The following is a 20,966-nucleotide window of genomic DNA, read 5'->3' as shown; positions in this document are numbered from 1 at the left end:
AGTTGCATCCTTAAATAATTATGGCTGAGAGGTCCCCCTTAAAGGACACACGGACAATCTGTACAACAACCCTTTTTTCATAATTTGTCATTCTTTTTTCTGCAAAACACACACAGCAGAGAGCCTCTCATAAACAATCGTATATATATATAATCATTATTATTGATGTTATTTTAGAGTGCATCAGACGAAGTAAAAAGGTTAAGGTTTATTTTTTATTGAATATTCGCCTACCAAGCTTTAAACCAGCCCTGGATACCGAAGCTTGGATAGAAAACACACAATATACATGACAATCACTATTATCGATTTCAGATTATTATTTTTCTTGATAATTTCATGGGCGAACCAGAACCCTCTCCGGCAGAAGTTGAGTGCAGAAGCAATAGTGTCAAAAGTGAACTGGAATCCTCTGTAGCAGGTTTCAAATGCAGAAGTAACATTGTCAAAGAAAGACATGCTTTGAAATGAACAAAGGAGAAATAAAACGAATGCATCAAACTGAAAAGAGCAAGAAATATAATATATAGAATCATGATAGATTATAAGTTCAAGTTCATTTGATTTATTTTTTCATCTTTCGCACCATATTCCATATATCTCAAGTGATACTTGTTTATCTGTCATATTCACTATCTAATTTGGTCAAGTGCAAAAGAAGATAAGTTTTATGAATAAGGATAATAAATTTATTAATCATACAAGTGTTTAAAAGAGTAAACTTTAATAAGAAGTAATCATTAGAATTAGTTAACAGTAGATGCTGGCTGACTAGAACTGGTAGCAGCAGGAGCAACAGGCTCATTAGTAGTCGTTGTTGTTGTTATTGTTGTCGTTGTTGTTGCAGGAGCAGGAGCAGCTGTTGTAGTAGATGGGGCTGGTGCTGGTTTAGTTGTTTCTGGTGCTGTCGTCGTAGTTGTGGCTGCAGGCTCAGATGATTGAGTTGTTGCGCTACTCTCCGTAGGAGTGACAATGACGGTTGAGGTAGATGAAGCAACAGGCACGGAAGAAGCACTGCTAATAACAGAGGTGCTGTTTTTAGGTCCAAGCAACATCTTTGCCCAATCCAAGAATTGTTGCACACTCGTGAAATGTGGCATAGCCATATGATTCATAGCTGATAATCCTGCAGGAGCTGCAGGAGGATTACACATGGCAGGGAAGGTGGAAGGATCCAACATGTCGGTCAGACCAGGAACAACCAGACTGTAGGGAGCATTGTCTTGATAATAGTACATGTTCTTGGCTTGGTATCCATCTCCAACAACAACACTGACGTTTTGAGTCACATTGTACATATTGACACTGTCCATCATCACATTAATAGCATTATCAAGTGAGGTAATAGTGACGGGCCACTTGGGTGTTTGTACAGTAGACTTGGCAGGAATTGTCAAGGGGCTTGGAAGTACATAGTCAATTGAGCCAACAGGGACGGTTTGGCCCGCGACAGCAACACAGCGACCATAGTGAGTAACGGCAGCATGAACCTCGGTGACAGCAAAAGGTGTGTCTAATGGGTTATATAACGTGATGACCGCTTCAGCCTTGTTGACTCCAAGATCATCAACAGTAGAGGTGACAGCAATGTCTTTGATAAGGCCAGCATTGATACCTGACATTGGAGACGATAATCGAACACTAGCCAAAGCGCCAACAAGTGGAGCAATCTTGGTTGAACTTGTGCTACCGGAAATGGTCAATGGAACCGTGGCAGCAGTGAGATAGTACGTAAGGACCTTCATGACAGCTTCATTATTCGTAGCACCTTCACCTAAATGCATGGAGGCAGTGTACGTCTTGGTACCTGGAGGAATGACGGCATTGTTGAGGTAGACCTTGCCAATAACGGCATCCTGGAATTCGGGCATGAGCACATTAAAGTTGATATCGCCTACAGTGATTGTGATATTGGAGGGGTTGTTCATGTCAACACTAAGGTTGATCAAGATATAACCAGAAGTGCCACCGACAACTTGCAGGCTTACGATGCGAGCAGTTCCACCAAAGTCATTGAAACCTACAATAACAATTAGTAAAGAGAAAAATAAAACCTATTTCTTATTCATTACCAGCTAAAGACGTAGTAACATCAAAAGGAACGTTAGGTAAAGTAAGAACACCAACAGCGGTCTTGGCAGAGGCTGTAGTCTTTCCCTTCAATCCAAATGATACGTTGGGCTTGACAGTTAAGAGTTGGACAAATCCTTTAAAAATATCTTGAGAGACAACCTTGAAAGGAATACCAGAGAACTTGGTGGTGACGATACCATTAGCGCTTGTAGATGCAGGCGTGTTTGGAATACTGAGAGTAGCTACAGGATGTCCTTCATAGTTGGCTTCAACATCCATGCTCAACTGTTGAACTTCAAGCGGGAAACCAAATGGATTCTTCAACTGTGCTTGAACGTTATTGGAACCAGTAGGTGGAGCCCAAGGATCCTTGGTAAAGTCGAGCTGCATGTCATTCATTTGGATAGAAGGAATAAGAGCAGGAATAGGCCATGCACCAGGCAATATCACGTTGTCAATGCTGAGCGTCTTGAAAGCAGTAGAAAGCCAGCCTACTTCACCGTTAGGACCCGCACCAGACACACCCTTGACAGTAAGTGAACTGTTCTTGCCAGCGAGGTAACTGCCAAACATTTCAGTGACAGCAGCAATACCTTCAGGAGAGCTTTGAGGCTTAAGGTATCCTTGCATCTTGACAGTAGATGTACTTCTAGGTGCAAATACAGCATTGTCGGCAGAGAGAGGGCCAAGGTCAATAGATTTGAAGAAGTTCTCAAAGGTCACCTTGGAAAGACTGAAACCAACTTGACTTGGATTATTGATTTCAGTATCAACAGTCAATACAATACCATTACTGTCACTTGAAGGCAAATCAAAATGAGTGACGGTTACAGCATTCTTGAAGCCCTTGGATCCTGACAGAGTAACAAACTTGTGAAGAGGAACATTGCTGAAAGTAAAGCCAAGAGCGTTAACAGCAACATTGCTTGAGGTAATTTCCCATTCAAATTTGTCACTGTTGATCATAAAGCTAGCAAAATTGGCCATGCTATCCGCATTTGCGACCGTAAAGGTGCCTTGGACGTCAAAGGTAGCACCAACACCAGCTTTGGCTTGAACGGTAGGCATTGTAACAGTACCAAGCTTAAGGCCACGCCAAGAGATCGTGAGAGGCTCAGGGAAGCTGATTGCAGCATCCATGGGGCCAGTCTTTAAAATGCTACCCTTCATCTGTGTCGTGAACGACCCATCGGCAAAGTTGGAAAGGACAATAGTGTCAAAAGAAAGAACAGAGGCAGCGACGATTTGAACAACGATAGGATAACCAACGATAGGAATCAATTGACAAACGGAACTATCGGTACCGACTGCGACACTGGACTGAGAAAAGGTCAAGTCATTCGTGTACTGACCAATGACGAGGCTTGACGTAAGAGACAGATCGACCTTTAATGCCTTCATGGCGTCCATCGTGAATTGAGAGACATTAAAGTTGGAAAAGAGACCAGGATCAGGGTTGACGTTTTCTTGACCATCGACACTGAGGCCACCCAAGGTATACAAAGCATCTAAGGGTCTTGTATCCATGTTGGACTGAACTGCAAGAGTACGAAGCAAGAGAGCTACGGCACTAGGTTCGAGATTCATTTGCATATTCAATGGACTTGACTGAGCAGTAGACTTTCCTGAGATGACAATAGGATTACTACTGATGTCTTGATCAATATTACCGACAGGAAGACCAGCATAGGTAACAGCAGACTTAACCTTGGTAATAGTCATACCGGCAGAGAAAGGATTTGCAATGCTCACACGAACACCAGCAACGCTTGTGCTGACGGTATCGGGCAAGACACTAAGAGCAGATCCTTGGATCAAAGCTGTCTTGAGACCAGGTAGAGTAGAACCAAGGCTGATAGCACTTAGACCAGACGCAAGTGAAGCAATACTAGTAGAGTTGGCAAAACCTGTGATCTCCACATTGTTGTTACTTCCCATGACAAAGGTACTAAGAAGTGCTTGTCCGACATCAGAAGACTTGGGATCAAAGAGAGCGGACGCGTTCACCGTATTTGGACCACGAGCCAAGTGAAGGTTGGACAGAGTGACAAGACCCAGCTTGACACCACTAGCTCCCATGTCAAAACTGACATCGCCAGTTGCAATGCTAAAGTCAGAAGGATTGTTCATGGTTACACTGATAGCTAATTGTAATCCATCGTTTGTTCCACCAACAACATCCAAGGAGTTGATTGTCGTTTCTGATGTGTTCAAGAACTGAAGACCGACAAGAGAGGTGGGCACAGTAAAGTTGATACCCGAAAGCGTGACGGGACCAATGGGTGTAATTGCCTTTGTCAAAGCACTACCAGAGACCTGGAAACTGTAGTTTTGCGAGGCAGTGAGCTCGTATGCGTACTCGTTGAAGGTGCTTTCTTGACCAGGGATACCGGCAATCGTTGCATTGTTCAATGGGAAAATGATGGTACCAGCAGCTTGATTGCTTACAGCAGGAACCATGGGCGTCTGTATAACAGCAAAGTTTGTAGTCTTTGCATCGGAACTATTGATACCAAGACTGATATTTTGCGAAAGTTCAGTAATGTTGATAGAGAAACCAAAGGGCATCTGAAAGTTCGCTGTGACGGATGGAGCACTGAGTGCAGGGGAGTAAGGATTAGCAGCATTGAAAGCCAAGTCCAAATATCCCATGTTGACGCCCTTGATGATATTTAATGGCTTATCAGCAGCCAGAGCAACATTGAGCTGAACTGTCTTGAAACCTTCAGAGAGCCAGCCGATAGGATGAACACCATCAGGAGCACAAGAGATACCAACAGCTGATGTATTGGAAGGTAATCCTGCCATATAGTTGGAGAAGAGTGTACCGATCTTTTCAAGAGACGCAGTATCGTTATGAGGTATGAGTGTACCCTTCAAGAGAATGTTGTTGTCACCCTGTTGCAGGTTAACATTTTCGCCCGAGACGACACCAAGAGAGACACCTTGATAACCAATGCCCAAGGTAATCGTACCAAGCTGTACACCAATTGGAGAGGGACTCGTCAGGACTGTGCCGAGCTCTACCAAGATACCACCACCATTAGGCGCATCACCAGGAAGTTGGAAAGAGGTGATTTTTACATTTGGGAAACCATTCATTCCTAAATTAGGAAATCAAACATAAGTCATGCAAATCATGAAAAAGAGAGGTGTAACCTACCATTTAAGACAATATCCTTATTGAGATCCACTGTTGCCGTTCTATAAGAAAAAGCATAAGTACACAATGGGAAAAAGACACAAACGCTTATTTTCGTCATACCTTGAAAGCGCAGTTATATCGAGTTTTCCTTTAAGAGTCCAAGTGAATGTTTCGACGGCCAGCATCTGTTTGGAAAAGGAAGCAAAGGCATTTACGTCTTTGATGACAAAGGGCGTGACGGCATTGAGAGTACCATGGCCGCCAGCGATATGCGTATCATCATAAAAGAAAATATTACCTAGGAGCGAGTTATTATAATAGACCTCGACAGGGTTATGAAACTTTATGGTAGCAGCAAAAGGGCCAGTATTGGAAAGAGAACTTTCCATGCTCATATAAAAGGTTGTATTTAGGTCGTCACCGCCATCACGCTTGCTATAGACAGCTCCATTGAGTGAATCTGGCTTGGTAAAAGTGATTTGTGCCTTGTTTACAGAGATTCCAGAGTGGTTCATGAGCGATTGAGCAATCTTGGGGAAGATTACGTAGAGAATGAGAACGACAGCGACGACAATGACGATGACAGAAATGATTGAACATATGATCCAGTATTTTTTATTCTTGTAGAAACGACGACGTTGAACAGGGGGAGGCTTTTCAGAGTATTCATCCAACATATCTTGATGGATCAACTGTGGGTGTCCATCGTCGTCTCGATAAGCGATATGGCTTTGATCTGAGTGTTGATCTGGATCGCGAGACATTAATAATAAAAGAATGGAGAGCGATTATAGATGTATTAGGCTTTTTTTATAACGAAAATGAGAGAAGGAAAATAAAGAAAGAAAGGAAAAAAGGGTATCCATTCTATATTCAATTTATGCTTGATCTGTCACAGTATTGCAAGCGATGTTCCACCGCCTTGTGCAAGATAAAAGGATCATTCTTTTATTCCTTTTGCCTCTTTAACTCACAAACATGTGCAAGTTACAGTGAGACAATCTGTTCTGTATTGACTCATTGGTAGAAACCAGTGCCTGAGGAAGGTCAGTCGACTAAACGAGAGGCTTGTATAACGTTAAATCCAGAATACTCTATATTTAACCTCCAAATGTTGTGTGAAAAGGGTTCGATTTGGCTTTTCCCTAGAATGGGTAGAATTTCTATTACCAATCTAGGCTATACGTCCTTTTTTTATACTCGAGCAAAATGACTCATGTGTTTGATTTATGCTAAATGGTTTAGATTCAATAGCTATTTTGACACTTGGCATTAAGCAAAAAAGGAAAGGACTCCTTTTTTTAAACTGTGCATTGATCAAGCGTTACTCAGGGATCGATTGAGCATGTTATTTTCCCTTTGTTTTGTGACATGCTTGTACAATTATGGGTGCAATTTATGGAGTGGTTGCCTCCTGACTTGTTTTTTAGAATATCGTATCACAGTGGAGTCGTGTTCCCACAGTGGAGTTGTTTGTTCAAGATTTGTGCATGTTGTAGAAAAGAGCAATGCCTCTTGATTGTTCTTTATTCGTATACGGGGGGGATCAAGGTATGGTTATCTCTATTATTTACGATCTCCGTTTTGAAACAGCAAAGGGGCCAACAAACATGTTTAGTATAAGCTAGCTATACAATGAAAAAGGGCTGGAAACGTGCCTCGATTTAAATTCTGCTAAAGCATTTATCATTTCTTGTATAATTTTGGCTTAGTTATTGTCACTTCTCTAAATCAGAATATGTAAAGATAAATATCTTTTAACTACAAAACAGAGAAAATGGCTGTCGTTTTACAAGAAAATAAAGCCATAGAACTGGTTACAAGTTACATCTAGAAAGAAAAAAAAAAGAGTGAATCTTTCTCCTTTAATAAGCTTTGTATGACTCAGGTTTATAATGTCCCACATTTCCAGTTTGGCAAACGAGAGTAGAGAATGATTCATATACATACAGGATCTAATCCACAAGACATATAGTTAATATGGGTGCTTTTAACCGCCATTCGTGATCTTGTAAGATGCTCCAAAGTAAAAGGCAGTTCAAGAAATTTACAGTCGTACTGCGGGCTATGAATACATTTACCCAGCGTTGCATTGTACGTTTGTAAAAAACTAATGGTTTTACCAACAGTGAAATCTAGTAACAATGTTTGAGGACTTGCCACTTTACTTTCCTTAATCAAAGTATTGGAAATTGAAGCTACTTGAGCCTGTATATCCCTTAAAGACTTCATGTTATTAATAGGAAAAGTAGCGAATGTTCACTATAAAAAAATAAACAAATCGTTCTTTTATGTAATCAACAAGCTTGACAAAGGTCTTTGTATAAAAGAATAAGCAATAATCTTTACTCGTATATTAATCTTATAGTGACTTTTTGGATCAAGTCATTAATGACATTTTATTCTGGATTTATCCTTGAGCTTCTAAGAGTGTTGCATAATATCTTTAAAACTCTCTCTTTTCTCCTTTTCTCCAGTTGAAAAGCAGAAAACAAAAGAGTACTGGCTTGCAAATGCACTGAACGGATAAATTGATCTCTCACGATAAATTCCCACACCAGCCTGGGACTGCTCATTTAACAAACCAGTTGTCGGGATTAAAGCATACTCTTTTTCTTTCAAGATAAAATATGGCTAGCAAAAAACTCGTTGTTTATGGTGGAGCAGGCGCATTGGGACGTGCTCTTGTTCAACATTTTAAATCCAAGGGATACGTAAGGAATAAAATACAATAGCAAAAGACGTGTATATTTAATAATCCAAACAGACTGTGATTAATGTTGACTTAGTCGAGAATACAGAAGCTGATTTTAACACACTAACCTCAACTACTGGAAGCTTAAAAGAACAAGGTGAATCTATTCAAAATGCCATCTCCCAAGTTCTTGGTGGTGAAAAGCTCTCTGCTATTTTCTGTGTCGCTGGTGGCTGGGCTGGTGGAAATGCTCATAACAAAGGTACGCGACCCCCAAAAGGTCTCATTCGTCTTTATTCTCACTCATCAATTTTGCAGACTTCTTGGCTTCTTCTGAGCTAATGATTCAGCAAAGTGTTTATTCTTCATTGATCGCAGCACAGCTTGCATCCAACCATCTCCAACCGTAAGATAAAGCATGATCTTCTCTTTCTTTTTTCTCACAATTTCATTCTCAGTGGAGGATTGCTCACATTGACAGGCGCACTTGCGGCGTTAAGCCCAACTCCTGGCATGATTGGTTACGGTCTTGCTAAATCTGCTGTCCACCATCTCGTACAAGACTTGGCTCAACCCAACGGTGGTTTACCACAGGATGCAAAGGTTGCTGGCATCTTACCGTATGTATCTTTTATATTACGCGAAAAAAGTACTCATTTTTTATTACCAGTGTTACCATTGATACACCTATGAACAGAAAGTTTATGCCAAAAGCTGATTTTAGTACATGGACTTCGCCAAGTGATATTGCAACGTAAGTGTCATTGTGTGAAAAAAAAAAAGAGCCTTCCCTCGTCTAAACAATACTTGTACGAATAGCCAATTGGAAGGTTATCTTGATGGAAGCATTCCTCTCACAAACGGAAAACTTATCAAGGTTGTCACCGAAAACAGCAAGACGACCTTTACTGAAGCTTAATAAACATTTACATTTATATTTTGCTTCCATGTACTATTTAATGTATATCCTTTTTTTTTTTTACCAAGATGGTTCATAATCATTGACGTTTCGACTTATATCTTTAAAATATGATCTTTAAGCTGTTTATTTACAAATACAGAGATACATATCTCCAGCTTGATTGATTTTACGTCCTAATGAGCTCTATGATAAAAACTCTACTCGGACGGAATCATAAGAAAAGTGAAGAAAGTAAAAAAGATACAAAAGGCTATCGAGAGTTATCAAGCCATTTAGGAAGGTGGTTTCCTGGGTCATGTTGAAGCTGGTCTGACTCTAGGGTATTCATCTTTCATTGGAAAGGCGATACATATGTCATTACGACACATACAGAGCCGATTCACTTCTGTCAAGGGGGAAGATTTTGTAGTTGAAATATATATTTTTTTTATTATCAGCTTCTTTTTTTTAATAGAGCGAATCTTGGCTAAGGCAATATGTTCTATCTGGATCAGGCCAGACGGTGCCTGTGATCGGATTTACCTGGGTAACATTACATATCGTTATGGACTGTGTATGATACATTGGCACTTTTTTATATTTCAAAACACCTCTAACAACAAGTCCATACGGGTATCGGATGATACGAGACCATCGTTCATTTCCGCTTGCATCGGCACCTGGCGACTTTATACGAATTTGACTGATGGCTTCTTGTTTTCGTTTATGTAAACTTGAAGGTATAGACAGAGGTTCATCAAAATGGGTCAAGCTGCCCAGATACTCTGCTGGATCGACCCGTTGGATGTCTAGAGGCACGATATCACTAAACGCAAAGACACTGATGTCCGCGTCAGCTATATGAATCACCCACCAATTCCAATTCTCTGCTGTCACCTTTAGATCAAAGATGAGCTCTTTATCCGTTGCCAGTACCCGACCGATTTCGATGTTCAAGTCCATCAGAGGCTTTGCATTATAAACGATGATGCAGAGGATGCATAATAGAAATAAGAGTGAAATCCATAATGAATGATAAATGGCATGCCGATAGGTGCTCTTGACAGGTCTAGGTCTCTTCTGCTGTCGAGTTCGTAGCAGTGGTGCGTCCTCATCGTCACTTGTATATCCACCGGCGACATCGCCATAGTAGTGTGTAGGCGGATAGGTGCTCGTCCTCTTTTTGTTACTAAAGCTGTCCTGCATGCGACTCAGTAAACCCTTTTTATCTAGATTGGTATAATGGTCTTTGACTGTACTGCGTAGTTTGGGTCGTCTATAGTAACTCTCCTCTTCCTCGTCCTCTATCTCTTCCTCTGGCGGCTTATTCTGTCGTGATATCGCTCGCCTTAGCCATTCACCAATACTCTTACTGTGTGTGGGTATCCTGCTGTTGATGCTCTGCCTTGTTGACTCGTGAAACAGAGTGCTTGGCGTTGATCGAACCGAGAGTGGTCTGTGCATACCCGATGATTGTATATCTGTCAGATGACCCTCAGCTCCACTGTAAGGGTACACATAATGTTCATTTTCATCTGAATCTTCTACATTGGACACAGCGTCAACCAAATTGCGATGAAATACTTCAGCAGGACTAGCTGCAGCATGTAATATGGGCTTTTTGTGTTTCTTACGACTGTTCTGTATGATTATAAGTATATTGTGAGTACAAGTAAAAAAAAAAGATACACTACCTCATTTTTCGCTTGTCGTCTCTTTTCACTGCTGGAAGGCTGTGGGTTGTTATTATTATTATTATTGTTGTTGTTATTACTAATAGTGGTAGAAGTAGTAGTAGTGCTATTATTATTGTTATTGGTATTAGTATTTGTAATTGTCGGTGTTGAAGCTGATATTTTTAGACTGGGCGCGTCAGTGCTCTCCTTTATAGTGTTGTCATTCTGTTGTTGGTCATCATTGACAGTTGGCTCAAACCGTGCTTTTTCAACAGTTATATTTTTATCAAAATTAGGAAGAACTAAATCTCGACGCATGGGATGCTTTATATTATCTGATATCATTGGCGCATTAGAAGAAAATGGTCTTCTTGATTTTGAGTTACTCTCTTCTTCTTCTGTTGGCATGGTGGCAAGAGAAAAATATATATATAGTACAGTCTTTTTTAACCCTAAAATTTGAAAAAGGAAAGAAATCGCTTCTTTTTATTTTCTCGGAGGTTAAATTTATACATAAACATCAACTTTTTTCGGTGGCAGTTCTGGAACTGGGTCGTCTTCATTCTCTACTGTGACGGTAACGATTTTACCAAAGGGACACAACAAGTCAGAAGGATCAAAGTTCTGCTCGGTATTGGGTAAACAAGCGGATATAGAATCCTGTAGATCTCCTCCTCTCTTTTCCATTGTTTTCATATCAGACAAGTGACCATAATAATCATAAATAGGCAGCAAGTCAAAGGATGCAGGTAAATGAAGCTGAGAAGCATTGGTCATAAGGGGCACTTCAAACAGAGACAGTGCATCCTTGAATTTTTCCTTTTGACTCTTTTTCTTTAGCTCGATATGGCGAGTAGAGAGGCTGGTGGAAGGATAAAGCATGACATACGACCGGAGATAGACTAGTTCCTCAAAATACTTTCTCCATGATAGTTTCCACTCGTTTACTCTTGACTCTGGTATCGTTACATCCTGCATTCTATGTCCAGTTCGATCGGCTAGCCTTGCTGTCATATAATCGTGAAATTCTCTCCAGTGTTCAGGAAAAAAGACTGCACCCGAATGACTTGGCCACTGCATCAAGAAGGGGCCATGAGGTCGTTCAGTGAACAATCGACGTCCTCCAGAGTCTGTTTCGATCATGTTGGGTCGGTAGAGACTAATACCAAACAGTTTTTTTGACTGGTGGCGGTACTGTAATATGGCATACTTGGCCCAGCTGTAAAAATGAGGAGAGAGCTCAAGTTCGGTGTCGAGCAGGATGGCATACTCATCGTTGCTCGATGGATACCAGGATTCGGCAAAGAGCGCCATCCTGTGTGTCTGAACGATTCGATGACGAAGGTACTTGCGACCATGCTTCCATTGGTAATGATTAGCGAGGCGTTGGATAGTGCGATCAGCGGCATAGTCCATCAAAAATGTCAGGTCAACAGAATCGCCCAAATAATGCGCCTTATCTAATGAAGTTATCAATCGCTCATAATTGTCGTGCTTCTTGTCCACGTTCACCATGATTTTTATAGAAATCGAGTTCCATTCTGAGAATGAACTAAGTATAGGCCTCTACGTCATTTTGTGTTTCCTCTTACCTGCCAATATGTCTACTGGTAAGTCAGTCAACCAAAATGAATGAGGAATATCACGTTTTGATAAATAAATGATGGGTATCTCCGCTTGATATAACCTTGTATCGGATATCACTAGCTTAGGCTGTACTAGATTCAAAATGGGTGATATATCGTCTGATGCCTTGAATACAGGCCAACTGTCATTTTTACATTGCTTTATCTCGATGTCGGATACGATCACCACATTATTGTCTACAAATCGACATACAAGCTCCTCCATCTGTGGTAAGTTAAAATAAAACAGAATCGCATCGTTTGGAAGCTTTTTTCTCCAAGAAGAGTCCTCTTTGCATGTCTCACGAGGCTTTGTATGAGCCATATAATCCAAATCAGTTGAAGGTAAGGCGACTGACGGTATGCCATGGGTATAGAGCACACGACTGATGAATGTGCTTAACGCCTCCTCCTTCCCTTTCTTTTCACGCTTTAAGAAGGGTATCCATGATTTTTTGATCACCCAGCTATCACGTACGACATCTACCACCTGACTCCTTTCTATTGCCGAGATGCATTGACCATCGCGATAAGCTCCTGTACCGACCAGAGCATTATTATATTCAGGTGATGAATTGACCTTGAGTGCATACTCCAAATACCGCTTTCCAGGCAATGTATCGTGATCTAATACCCACACGTAATCTGCATCTGCCAACGAAATGGCTTCTACTATATCCTTTGCGTCTACATATCTCACACGCTCATTGTTTTCTATCTTTTGATCACCGATAATCCATATATGATCTGGAACTATTGTCTGTGATAACACATGTCGAAGCTGTTGTGTCAATTGAATATGAGACCGCAGGATAGCAGTGACAGTAACAGAGGGTGATTGATACTGAACAAGCTGATGCATTGTATGTCCCTGTATGCTATCTCTAGCCAGTTTCTGAATAAAGAGATGATCTCGAGGTAATGTACTTGTTGAGCTATCTAGGAAAAGAATTAGAGTCTTTCTTTTTCTCCTAAATACTTTTACCTTGTAGTAATAGTTGTTCTAGTAGAGCGTAATCTGTATATTGAGATGAGTCATTAAACTGAACTGAGCCTTGATCTATTGAATAGTTTGAACTATATTTGAAATTAAATAGTAGAGTCAAAGCAAACACACAACAGCATAATGACAGCAGTAAACGAGATTGAAAGAGATGCTTCATGGGATGTCTTGATAATTTTGGGTCTGCAGTTGAAGAAGAATAAAAAATTGAATATGCATTTGGTTGTTGATGTGTTTGTCTTCTTGGACGAGTACCTGTCCGCTCCAAGTCAATATCTGCCATGCTTTTTAATGGAAGAAAGGAGCTGTTGCTGAGATTAAAATAAATGAGGTTTATATATTGCACTCCAGTTTTTTTTACTTTTTTTGGAATGGCATTGATCGGGAAGAACTCTAAATACCAAAGGGCAGCTTTCATTTAGTCAAAGTTCGCTTGGAAACCTCAAGTAAAAATGTAGATGAATACTCGCTTTTATTACAAAAATGGACAAGAAAAATTGTAGACGAACAGGGGAATGATGCCATGAATTGAGATATTGAGGCGATTCCTTTTTATTTAACAACATTAACTCGCATCAGATAATACTGAGAGAGTAAGTAAACAACGAATTCCACAGTTGAGACGAGGGCCAATGTAATTAGTATAGGATGTATGTGCTTGCATGACTTGATTTTTTTATACAAAAAAGTCTATACATAATTAAAGTACTACTGTCGCCGATAGCGTGCCTATCTTTGATTACATTAAAGCGGTATATGTGCTTCTTCTGCTCCGGATGATGACGATGATGGAGGATCTGAAATAAGGAGAGGTTCTAATCTTGAGTTCATTTCTAAAAAAGAAATCGTCCTTGGCATTGGAGCGACTGTGTTGTAATCAACATTGTTGGATTCTTTATTAAGAAGAACTGAATATTGTTAGGTTTGAATGAGAGCTTTATAGAGAATATTTATGTTGTCAATGTTATACCGGTAACTACTGTTTTTATTCTTATCAGATGTGATAGAGGAATGTATATTCTACTGTAAGATTATACTCGAGTTATTATAATGATTTATATCAAATATGCCAAGCTTTATTTTTCTTGTGACATAAAATGCAATTTAGGAAAAAGTGGTCTACATGAAAAGAAAGCAATAGTAGATATAAATGGTATATTTATTATTTTCTTTAAGCAGAGTTTATAGAAGAGAAAAACACTATTTATCCTTTTCGACAATGCTGTCAAGATGTTCGATATGGCATATTGAGATGAACAATGCTAAAGAGATAACCGAAAGCAGCGTAAGTTAAGGGGAACACCCTACCTTGTGTTGTCGGTGTTTGGTCGCTTCAGCAACGTTGAAGTATGCTTCAGCCATCAGCTATAGGTAGTTCGCTTTATCTGTTCATTCTTTTGTTCAAGATGAGACTATGGTCTTGGTTAATGATATACAAAAGCATCAGGCAGCAAGGCATTCTGGTATAATCTTACCCTATGTCGGTACAAAAGCTTGTTGGGCTTTTCAATAGTTCAATTCTTTATTGAAAAGAAATGCGAGATATTAAATCGGGACTTGTGGGCTTAAATAAATGCTGTCATGATCCATCACGCCTTCAAGCATTGATCAGTTGCTCAGCCCAAGACGTCCTTTAGTACCAGCAAATCACCTATTCACACAAGTTTAGTATTTCAAATACGACATGGGCCTTATACATGTAATATCTATGAAGGATGTAGCTTCAGGGACAACTGACGTTGGAATAAGTAAGTCCATTAATAGAGATCCTAAATGATCATATATTCCTATTTTTAGTAGGCTTGGCAGCCTTTGTTCCACACCAAGGGCTGAAATGCTATCTTCAATAAGTTCATATTGGTATACTGTGGCATCCAGGATGTCTCAGCTCAATTGACTCTTTGGGGTAGGGGAGAATACTGAATCAAGCTTATTAAATTACCGCACTATTTTATGAGAAAGATTATGAGAAAGACAGGATGGCATCGTCTATACACATCACACTGTTCAGTTTCATTGGCACAATTGCAATATTTGTTAAAAGGAGGGCGATCTCGTGTTAGGTATAGTGTCACGCGTTTAATAGAAATGAAAGGTTTATTACTCTTGATTTGTTCAAGTGTAGCATTAACTGAATTTAACTGAACGTGTCAATGCTCTCTTTTTTTCTATTAATAGTAAAAACCTCCTCTTTAACAACAAACAAATTTTTTTTATTTTATTTCATTGTCCATCAAATAGGAAAATAAGCACTGTATTCATTTAAGCAATTGATCAACCTTTTGTTGAATAATGCAGTTACTAAACTGATTGACATGAATGATGCTTAATTAAGCTACAGATTATAATAATAAATCAAACCAATTGACAGATGCCAAACAAAGAATAATGCAAAGGGGAGTTGATTATTACACAAGCTTATTTCATGCATCATTCAATATTGATTCAATGTGAGTGATTCCCCTTTGATTTCATTCTTTTATTTATCAAACAACAGATCAAACTCTTCATAAATAAAAATACATTCGGTGATTGAATATTTTGTCAGACAACAAAGTGGCGCAAGGTATGATTTCATTTGCTTTTTTTAAAAATAGCTTCAAGCCTTGTTAAAATGGTTCAAGTCCCCCCCATTGCGGCTGAAAAGTGCCAAAGTATTTTTTGAACCCAGCCAAATTTATTATCACACAAAAAAATCGTCTATTGGAAGAAGGCAGAGGCTGTATCTGTAACTTGTTGAAGCTCAACTCCAAAAAAAGATAAACCAGCCCTCTATTTTTACACTTTTTTTTTTTCTTTCTTCTTCTTTTTTCTTTATATTTTGTGTATACGTGTGTGTGTGTTGCCCTGCTTGTGTGTGTGCTATTATTTGTCATTAGCTCCCAGTTTGTCATTTTAACAATACCTATATACTTGATATTTGTGTGTGTTTGTGTGTGTGCATAGATCTGACAATTATTTATTACAACAACAACATGAAAAGAATTTTACGGCTTGCAATCATTTACACATTATTTTCAACATCTCTTTCACAAGATGATTCATGCTTTTCATTATCAGGTTCAACGACTTGTCCAGCCTTTCAAGAATATTACATCAGTCTAACAGGACTCGCTGCCAAATACCCTTTTCTTCAACAAGTGACAGATATCAAAACGTTTGATGCCGGCATGCAATCTTTTGTTATTTCACCTCAACTTTATCTGGCACCCTTAGGCTGTGCTAACAAGGCCTCTATTGCTAGCACGATACCCTACGCACGTTATTCATTGACTTACATGTGTGCAACTCTGATACAAGATTCAAGTTATTCACTTCCATGCAATTACAACAAGAGTCTATCACCTCCGCCTCTCTGCCAAAGAACTTGTTTTGATTATACAGCAAGCGTAGAAGACCTTACTAATAACACAGACACATGTCCTAATATACTACAACAAAGGGAAAGTATGATAAATCTCAACTCTTCTTGTGTCTATTGGTCTGGTCTAAATGGTACTTATAATTGTATACTTGGAGAAGCAAATGAACCAAATAACTGTGGTAAGTCAAATGGTAATGAATATTGCAAGGTAATGAAATTGACAATATATAATCAAATGCAGGATTTCAAGGGGCATCGGATGCTTGTAATTACTGCAAAACAAATGGAACAGATGCATGCTGTAAATCAGTAAAATGCTCAAGTCTATCACCAGGAGAAATTGCTGGCATTGTCATAGGTTGTCTGCTGTTTATTGCCATTATTGGAGCACTCGCTTATTTCTATTTTTACAAAAAGAAGAGAGGACAACAAGTGAAGCATCATCGTCAATCGAAAAAACCATATCATGATAATTCAAGTGTCCTCGGTTATGAATCATTAGCCTCACAGCGTATACTCGTTCCAAATAGTCACCATCATCCGAATGGTTATCAACAGCATCCATTCATTCCTAATAATAATGGCAATAAACCACCACCATTGTCCATTCAACCGCCACCACCACTTGAGGAATTCTATGAAGTCAAGCACCCTTATCCACCGCAGATGGGTGATGAACTGGGATTACATGTAGGCGATATCGTATGTGTTGCCATGAACTTTGATGATGGCTGGGCACTTGGATTTAATGTGACAACAGGTCTGAAGGGCGTATTCCCGCTTGTCTGTGTTTCACCTGCACCAGAAGAATTGCTGGAAGAATTATTATTGCAACAGCAACAACAAGAAGAATCAAGTACAAAGATACTCGTAGAAGAAAATAATAGTAGTATCGGAAGGACAGTGAGTAGATCCAACAGGACACTACCTAAATCCGAATTGACACAGCACAAGAACATACCAAAAAGAACTGCAAGTATTATGAGATCCTATGATTATCGAGAAAGTGATTCACCCACATCACCTACATTGAATACACCCTTTTTTGACTCACATAACATATCTCAACCTGAACCCAGTTTTCATAACGTTAATGATAATAGTAGTAATAATAATAGTAATAATCATCATAGTCATCAAGAAGTCATTGAATTGCATCGAAAATAAAGGTTGTCTCTTTTTTTTAATTGAAATAAAATCCCTGTGTAGTCTATTTCGGTGGTTTTTTAATATCGGAAATGTGTGTCTTTCTTTTTTTTTCTGTATTAAATATTTGTAAATAGCATTCAACCCGTAGCATGTATTCATCAGAGCCAAGTCAAGATTCAAGCAACATTGGAATACAAGACCTAAAAGAAGATGATAGTAACAATAGACTTGAACCACCAGGTTTTTTAAAATATGCAATAAAGGAGAATTATTTATTGACTTACATGACCACACAGAAGGATTCATGGCCATTGCACAATCACCCAATATCAACAATATGGCCAGTAGCAGCAACAGCACAAGCAGCACTAGTCACCACCCAACCAAGGTCTTACTTGTCTCACTAATTGAATCCCTTTGCCAAGTCTACGGAGATACACCCGAAATGAAACGACAGGTGTTTTTGAAACTATGTCAACGACTGAGTCAGGCAGGCATCATACACTATGAATTTATGGATGAACTAGCCTCCCTTCGCTCTTCATATCATAAAGCATTCAATCATCTATTCTACCAGACAACAGAAATGGTAAAGCGTGGAAGTCCTAAACTGATCACATCCGCAGATTCCATCCTAAGCGTTCAGCATTCGAGGTACCGCAATGATTTTATTGAGGAATCGATGATTGGGCGTGGAGGGTTTGCGAGTGCGTGGAAGGCACGGAATAAGCTAGACGATATTGTGTATGCGGTCAAAAAGATTCGATTGGTGGCAGATAATTACAATGATCAGTACGAAAAGATATTTAGGGAAATAAAGAGTCTCGCCCGTTTGGAACACCGTAACGTGGTGAGATATTATTCGTCTTGGCTGGAATATGCGTCCGCACTAGATGAGGTGGAGTTGGATGAGGATGATTATTCTTTTGATGCGTCTAGAACGGAAGATATCTATTCACTAAAAAAGGACCAAGACAAGGATGCCAACAAGTCAGATGGGTTCATACTGTATATTCAAATGCAACTCTGTCCAAGTAAGAATAACACTATTTGGGCATAGACGTGTGTGTAACCCTATTCAGGTACGCTGCAGGAATCTATCAATACAAGGAATCAGCAGGACATTAGTATCATAGATCAACCTGGTTTTAAAAAGACAAATGTTGAACTGTTTACCCAGATACTGTCGGGTGCTGCCTATATTCATCAACAAGGCTTGATTCATCGTGACTTGAAACCAGGTAATATCTTCTTGACTTATGATAATGATACTATCGTGCCCAAGATTGGTGATTTTGGCTTGGCTGCAAGTATTATGGAGCAACAAGTGGATGTGGTGGATAACAACCTGCCCAAGATTACGCTGATAGAAGAAATGTCTTTTAGTAATTCTCGAATTGACTCTAGTAATAACACGACGGCGACAACACTTGATAGCAGTTGCAGTAGCACCGACAACAGTAATTCAAGGTGCTCATCAAGAGAAAGCAGAAGGAACCGAACAATCGGTGTGGGCACTCGAACAGTAGGTTTGGTTTATTATTCAGCTCATATCATTGACTCCTTTTTTATTAGTACGCTGCGCCTGAACAATTAGAAGGCACAACCTATGACGAAAAGGCCGACATTTACTCACTTGGCATCATCCTGTTTGAACTACTCCAGCCCTTCTCTACCATGATGGAGCGTTCTCACATGCTGACAGATCTCAAATTGAATCAGGGCCAAGTGCCACCAGACTTTCTCTCTAGGTATCCTGCTGAATCGAAATGGATAGAACAGATGATGCATCAGGAACCTTGTCAGAGACCAAGTGCTTTAGAACTACTACAATATTTTGATGATACCCTTGATTCTAAATACTTACAGATGAAACAAGAAAAGGAAGAGTTACAACGTCGGTTAAATGATCTTGAAGCAGAATTGGCTCATGTCAAACTTGGTCCTTCAGAAGAAATCAAGATGGACGAAGAGATATCCCAGGCTATTTCAAAGATGCTGACATAATAAAATAAATGAAATTAACCGTGTTTATTTATACACATCTTGCAAACAAGCTCTCCTCGCGAATCTCCTTGCCACATGCCTAACAAACAATATACAATTGATATCGTTGATTTTGTATTTTCCTTCTTTTTCTTACCTGGCACTCGGGAAGAAAGAGCTCGGTTACAACGACTGCATTGAAAGTGATGAATATGATAGTCGTGTCCGAGTGCATTTGCACAAGGCCCATCAATAATGTTTTGACACACATGACATACTTTCTTGGCATGCGATGCCGTTGATGGCTTTGGCACTGTTGGTTTTAATGTAGATGGTTTTGGTACTGTTGGTTTTAATACTGATGGCTTTGTTGGTGTTACAGGCGATGAGGGTGATGATGATATGGGTTTTGTATAGGATGCTGGTTTTGTAGGCACAGGAGGCTTTTCTCGACCTGCAACATGACGAGGATAGTGCTGTTCGCAATAAGGCTTATTGTCTTTAACCATAAACGAGCCGTTGGAAAATGGTTGTTTGCATACCTAGAAAGAATATAAGAAAACAGTATATAGGGTGAATGGTCAACTTACTGTACAATGAAAGCAAGACTTATGCCATTCCTGATTCAATGCATTGATATATTCTCCCTGCAAGTATTCTCCACATCCACTGCATTTCTTTCCGCACTTTTTCAAATAGTCTTGCTGGCAGTAAGGTTGATCATCAAGGACCATAAACTGTTGATCGCCAAATGGCTGCTTACAGACACAACAGATAAAATGATCTTGATGATAATATTTACCTAGAGCACGGATAACTTGCTAGAAAAAAAAAATAAGACAAACATGACATGGTTGCAACACAAATAACTTACTCGTTCAATAGGTTCACCACATGTATCACAGTACAAGGTAAAGAGTCGACGGTAATCAACAGAGCAATATATATCACCATCCTTTTCGAAATATGACTCGTTCTCGAGTTGTCTGTGGCATGCCTTGCAAGTGAAACAATGAGAGTGCCAAACCCCGTTGCCAGGAACAGATACAACCGAGCCATGTACTTGTTGGTGACATGCAGAACATTCTTGACCTACATAAAGAGGACTTGTCACACTCACTTTAGATAGAGGTCTAGGTGTCTTGGGTGTCTTGATGTCATCCGAACCATGTTGATTGCGTTTGGACTCATATGTTAATTCCTTTTTTAACTGTTGATAGTCTCGAGAAGGTGTATGAGTTGGCTTGCTCGGGAGTGCGTTCAAGTAATTTTCTACATGATAAATTAGCTTTTTTGACGTTTGTTTTTTCATACAAAACTCTTTACCAAGTTGATCCTTTGTCAAATAA

At 39.5% G+C, this 20,966-nt stretch overlaps 8 protein-coding genes across 8 annotated transcripts; 3 read left to right on the top strand and 5 right to left on the bottom strand.

Moving 5' to 3' along the window:
* Window positions 1–116: 116 nt before the first annotated feature.
* RHIMIDRAFT_264307 (uncharacterized protein) lies at window positions 117–511 on the bottom strand. Its single transcript, XM_023611741.1, has one exon. The coding sequence runs from the start codon at window positions 457–459 to the stop codon at window positions 241–243; it is 219 nt and encodes a 72-aa protein (XP_023462897.1). The 5' UTR covers window positions 460–511; the 3' UTR covers window positions 117–240.
* A 235-nt stretch (window positions 512–746) lies between these two features.
* Window positions 747–6,041, bottom strand: RHIMIDRAFT_315713 (uncharacterized protein; the record flags this gene model as incomplete). Its single annotated transcript, XM_023615017.1, has 4 exons — window positions 5,339–6,041; window positions 5,237–5,277; window positions 2,073–5,177; window positions 747–2,020 (listed from the first exon to the last, which is right to left on the bottom strand). Exons 1-4 carry the CDS (start codon window positions 5,980–5,982, stop codon window positions 747–749), a joined length of 5,064 nt encoding a protein of 1,687 aa, XP_023462896.1. The 5' UTR covers window positions 5,983–6,041.
* Window positions 6,042–7,848: 1,807 nt separating this feature from the next.
* RHIMIDRAFT_230308 (NAD(P)-binding protein) lies at window positions 7,849–8,882 on the top strand (the record flags this gene model as incomplete). The annotated part of the gene is made up of 6 exons (XM_023607667.1): window positions 7,849–7,932; window positions 7,986–8,175; window positions 8,232–8,319; window positions 8,372–8,533; window positions 8,584–8,667; window positions 8,733–8,882. The coding sequence occupies 6 exons, from the start codon at window positions 7,849–7,851 to the stop codon at window positions 8,830–8,832; spliced, it is 708 nt and encodes a 235-aa protein (XP_023462895.1). The 3' UTR covers window positions 8,833–8,882.
* A 37-nt stretch (window positions 8,883–8,919) lies between these two features.
* RHIMIDRAFT_315711 (uncharacterized protein) lies at window positions 8,920–10,959 on the bottom strand. Its single transcript, XM_023615016.1, has 2 exons — window positions 10,509–10,959; window positions 8,920–10,455 (listed from the first exon to the last, which is right to left on the bottom strand). Exons 1-2 carry the CDS (start codon window positions 10,896–10,898, stop codon window positions 9,283–9,285), a joined length of 1,563 nt encoding a protein of 520 aa, XP_023462894.1. The 5' UTR covers window positions 10,899–10,959; the 3' UTR covers window positions 8,920–9,282.
* RHIMIDRAFT_264292 (uncharacterized protein) lies at window positions 10,949–13,494 on the bottom strand. Its single transcript, XM_023611740.1, has 4 exons — window positions 13,374–13,494; window positions 13,101–13,301; window positions 12,083–13,054; window positions 10,949–12,031 (listed from the first exon to the last, which is right to left on the bottom strand). The coding sequence occupies exons 1-4, from the start codon at window positions 13,399–13,401 to the stop codon at window positions 10,998–11,000; spliced, it is 2,235 nt and encodes a 744-aa protein (XP_023462893.1). The 5' UTR covers window positions 13,402–13,494; the 3' UTR covers window positions 10,949–10,997.
* A 2,599-nt stretch (window positions 13,495–16,093) lies between these two features.
* Window positions 16,094–17,649, top strand: RHIMIDRAFT_241063 (uncharacterized protein; the record flags this gene model as incomplete). Its single annotated transcript, XM_023609503.1, has 2 exons — window positions 16,094–16,661; window positions 16,724–17,649. 2 exons carry the CDS (start codon window positions 16,094–16,096, stop codon window positions 17,647–17,649), a joined length of 1,494 nt encoding a protein of 497 aa, XP_023462892.1.
* Window positions 17,650–17,968: 319 nt separating this feature from the next.
* RHIMIDRAFT_246463 (kinase-like protein) lies at window positions 17,969–19,638 on the top strand (the record flags this gene model as incomplete). Its single annotated transcript, XM_023610319.1, has 3 exons — window positions 17,969–18,665; window positions 18,714–19,156; window positions 19,207–19,638. The coding sequence occupies 3 exons, from the start codon at window positions 17,969–17,971 to the stop codon at window positions 19,636–19,638; spliced, it is 1,572 nt and encodes a 523-aa protein (XP_023462891.1).
* A 560-nt stretch (window positions 19,639–20,198) lies between these two features.
* On the bottom strand, window positions 20,199–20,929 carry RHIMIDRAFT_207089 (glucocorticoid receptor-like (DNA-binding domain); the record flags this gene model as incomplete). The annotated part of the gene is made up of 2 exons (XM_023606960.1): window positions 20,199–20,438; window positions 20,492–20,929. 2 exons carry the CDS (start codon window positions 20,927–20,929, stop codon window positions 20,199–20,201), a joined length of 678 nt encoding a protein of 225 aa, XP_023462890.1.
* Between the last annotated feature and the right edge of the window lie 37 nt (window positions 20,930–20,966).

Source organism: Rhizopus microsporus (assembly GCF_002708625.1).
Source record: "Rhizopus microsporus ATCC 52813 unplaced genomic scaffold scaffold_19, whole genome shotgun sequence".
NCBI classification, from domain to species: domain Eukaryota; kingdom Fungi; phylum Mucoromycota; class Mucoromycetes; order Mucorales; family Rhizopodaceae; genus Rhizopus; species Rhizopus microsporus.
Note: the sequence above shows the minus strand (reverse complement) of the source record. Positions and strands in the feature narration are given on the sequence as shown.

Bases quoted from the DNA above. Each gene is read 5' to 3' on its own strand.
- RHIMIDRAFT_264307 (XM_023611741.1), bottom strand. From the start codon at position 459: ATGTCTTTCTTTGACAATGTTACTTCTGCATTTGAAACCTGCTACAGA.
- RHIMIDRAFT_315711 (XM_023615016.1), bottom strand. From the start codon at position 10,898: ATGCCAACAGAAGAAGAAGAGAGTAACTCAAAATCAAGAAGACCATTT. The intron at 10,456-10,508 runs GTAGTGTATCTT...ATAATCATACAG, and splicing joins GACGACAAGCGAAAAATGAG to AACAGTCGTAAGAAACACAA.
- RHIMIDRAFT_264292 (XM_023611740.1), bottom strand. From the start codon at position 13,401: ATGGCAGATATTGACTTGGAGCGGACAG. The intron at 13,302-13,373 runs GTACTCGTCCAA...CTTCAACTGCAG, and splicing joins TATTGACTTGGAGCGGACAG to ACCCAAAATTATCAAGACAT. The intron at 13,055-13,100 runs GTAAAAGTATTT...TTCTTTTCCTAG, and splicing joins AGAACAACTATTACTACAAG to ATAGCTCAACAAGTACATTA.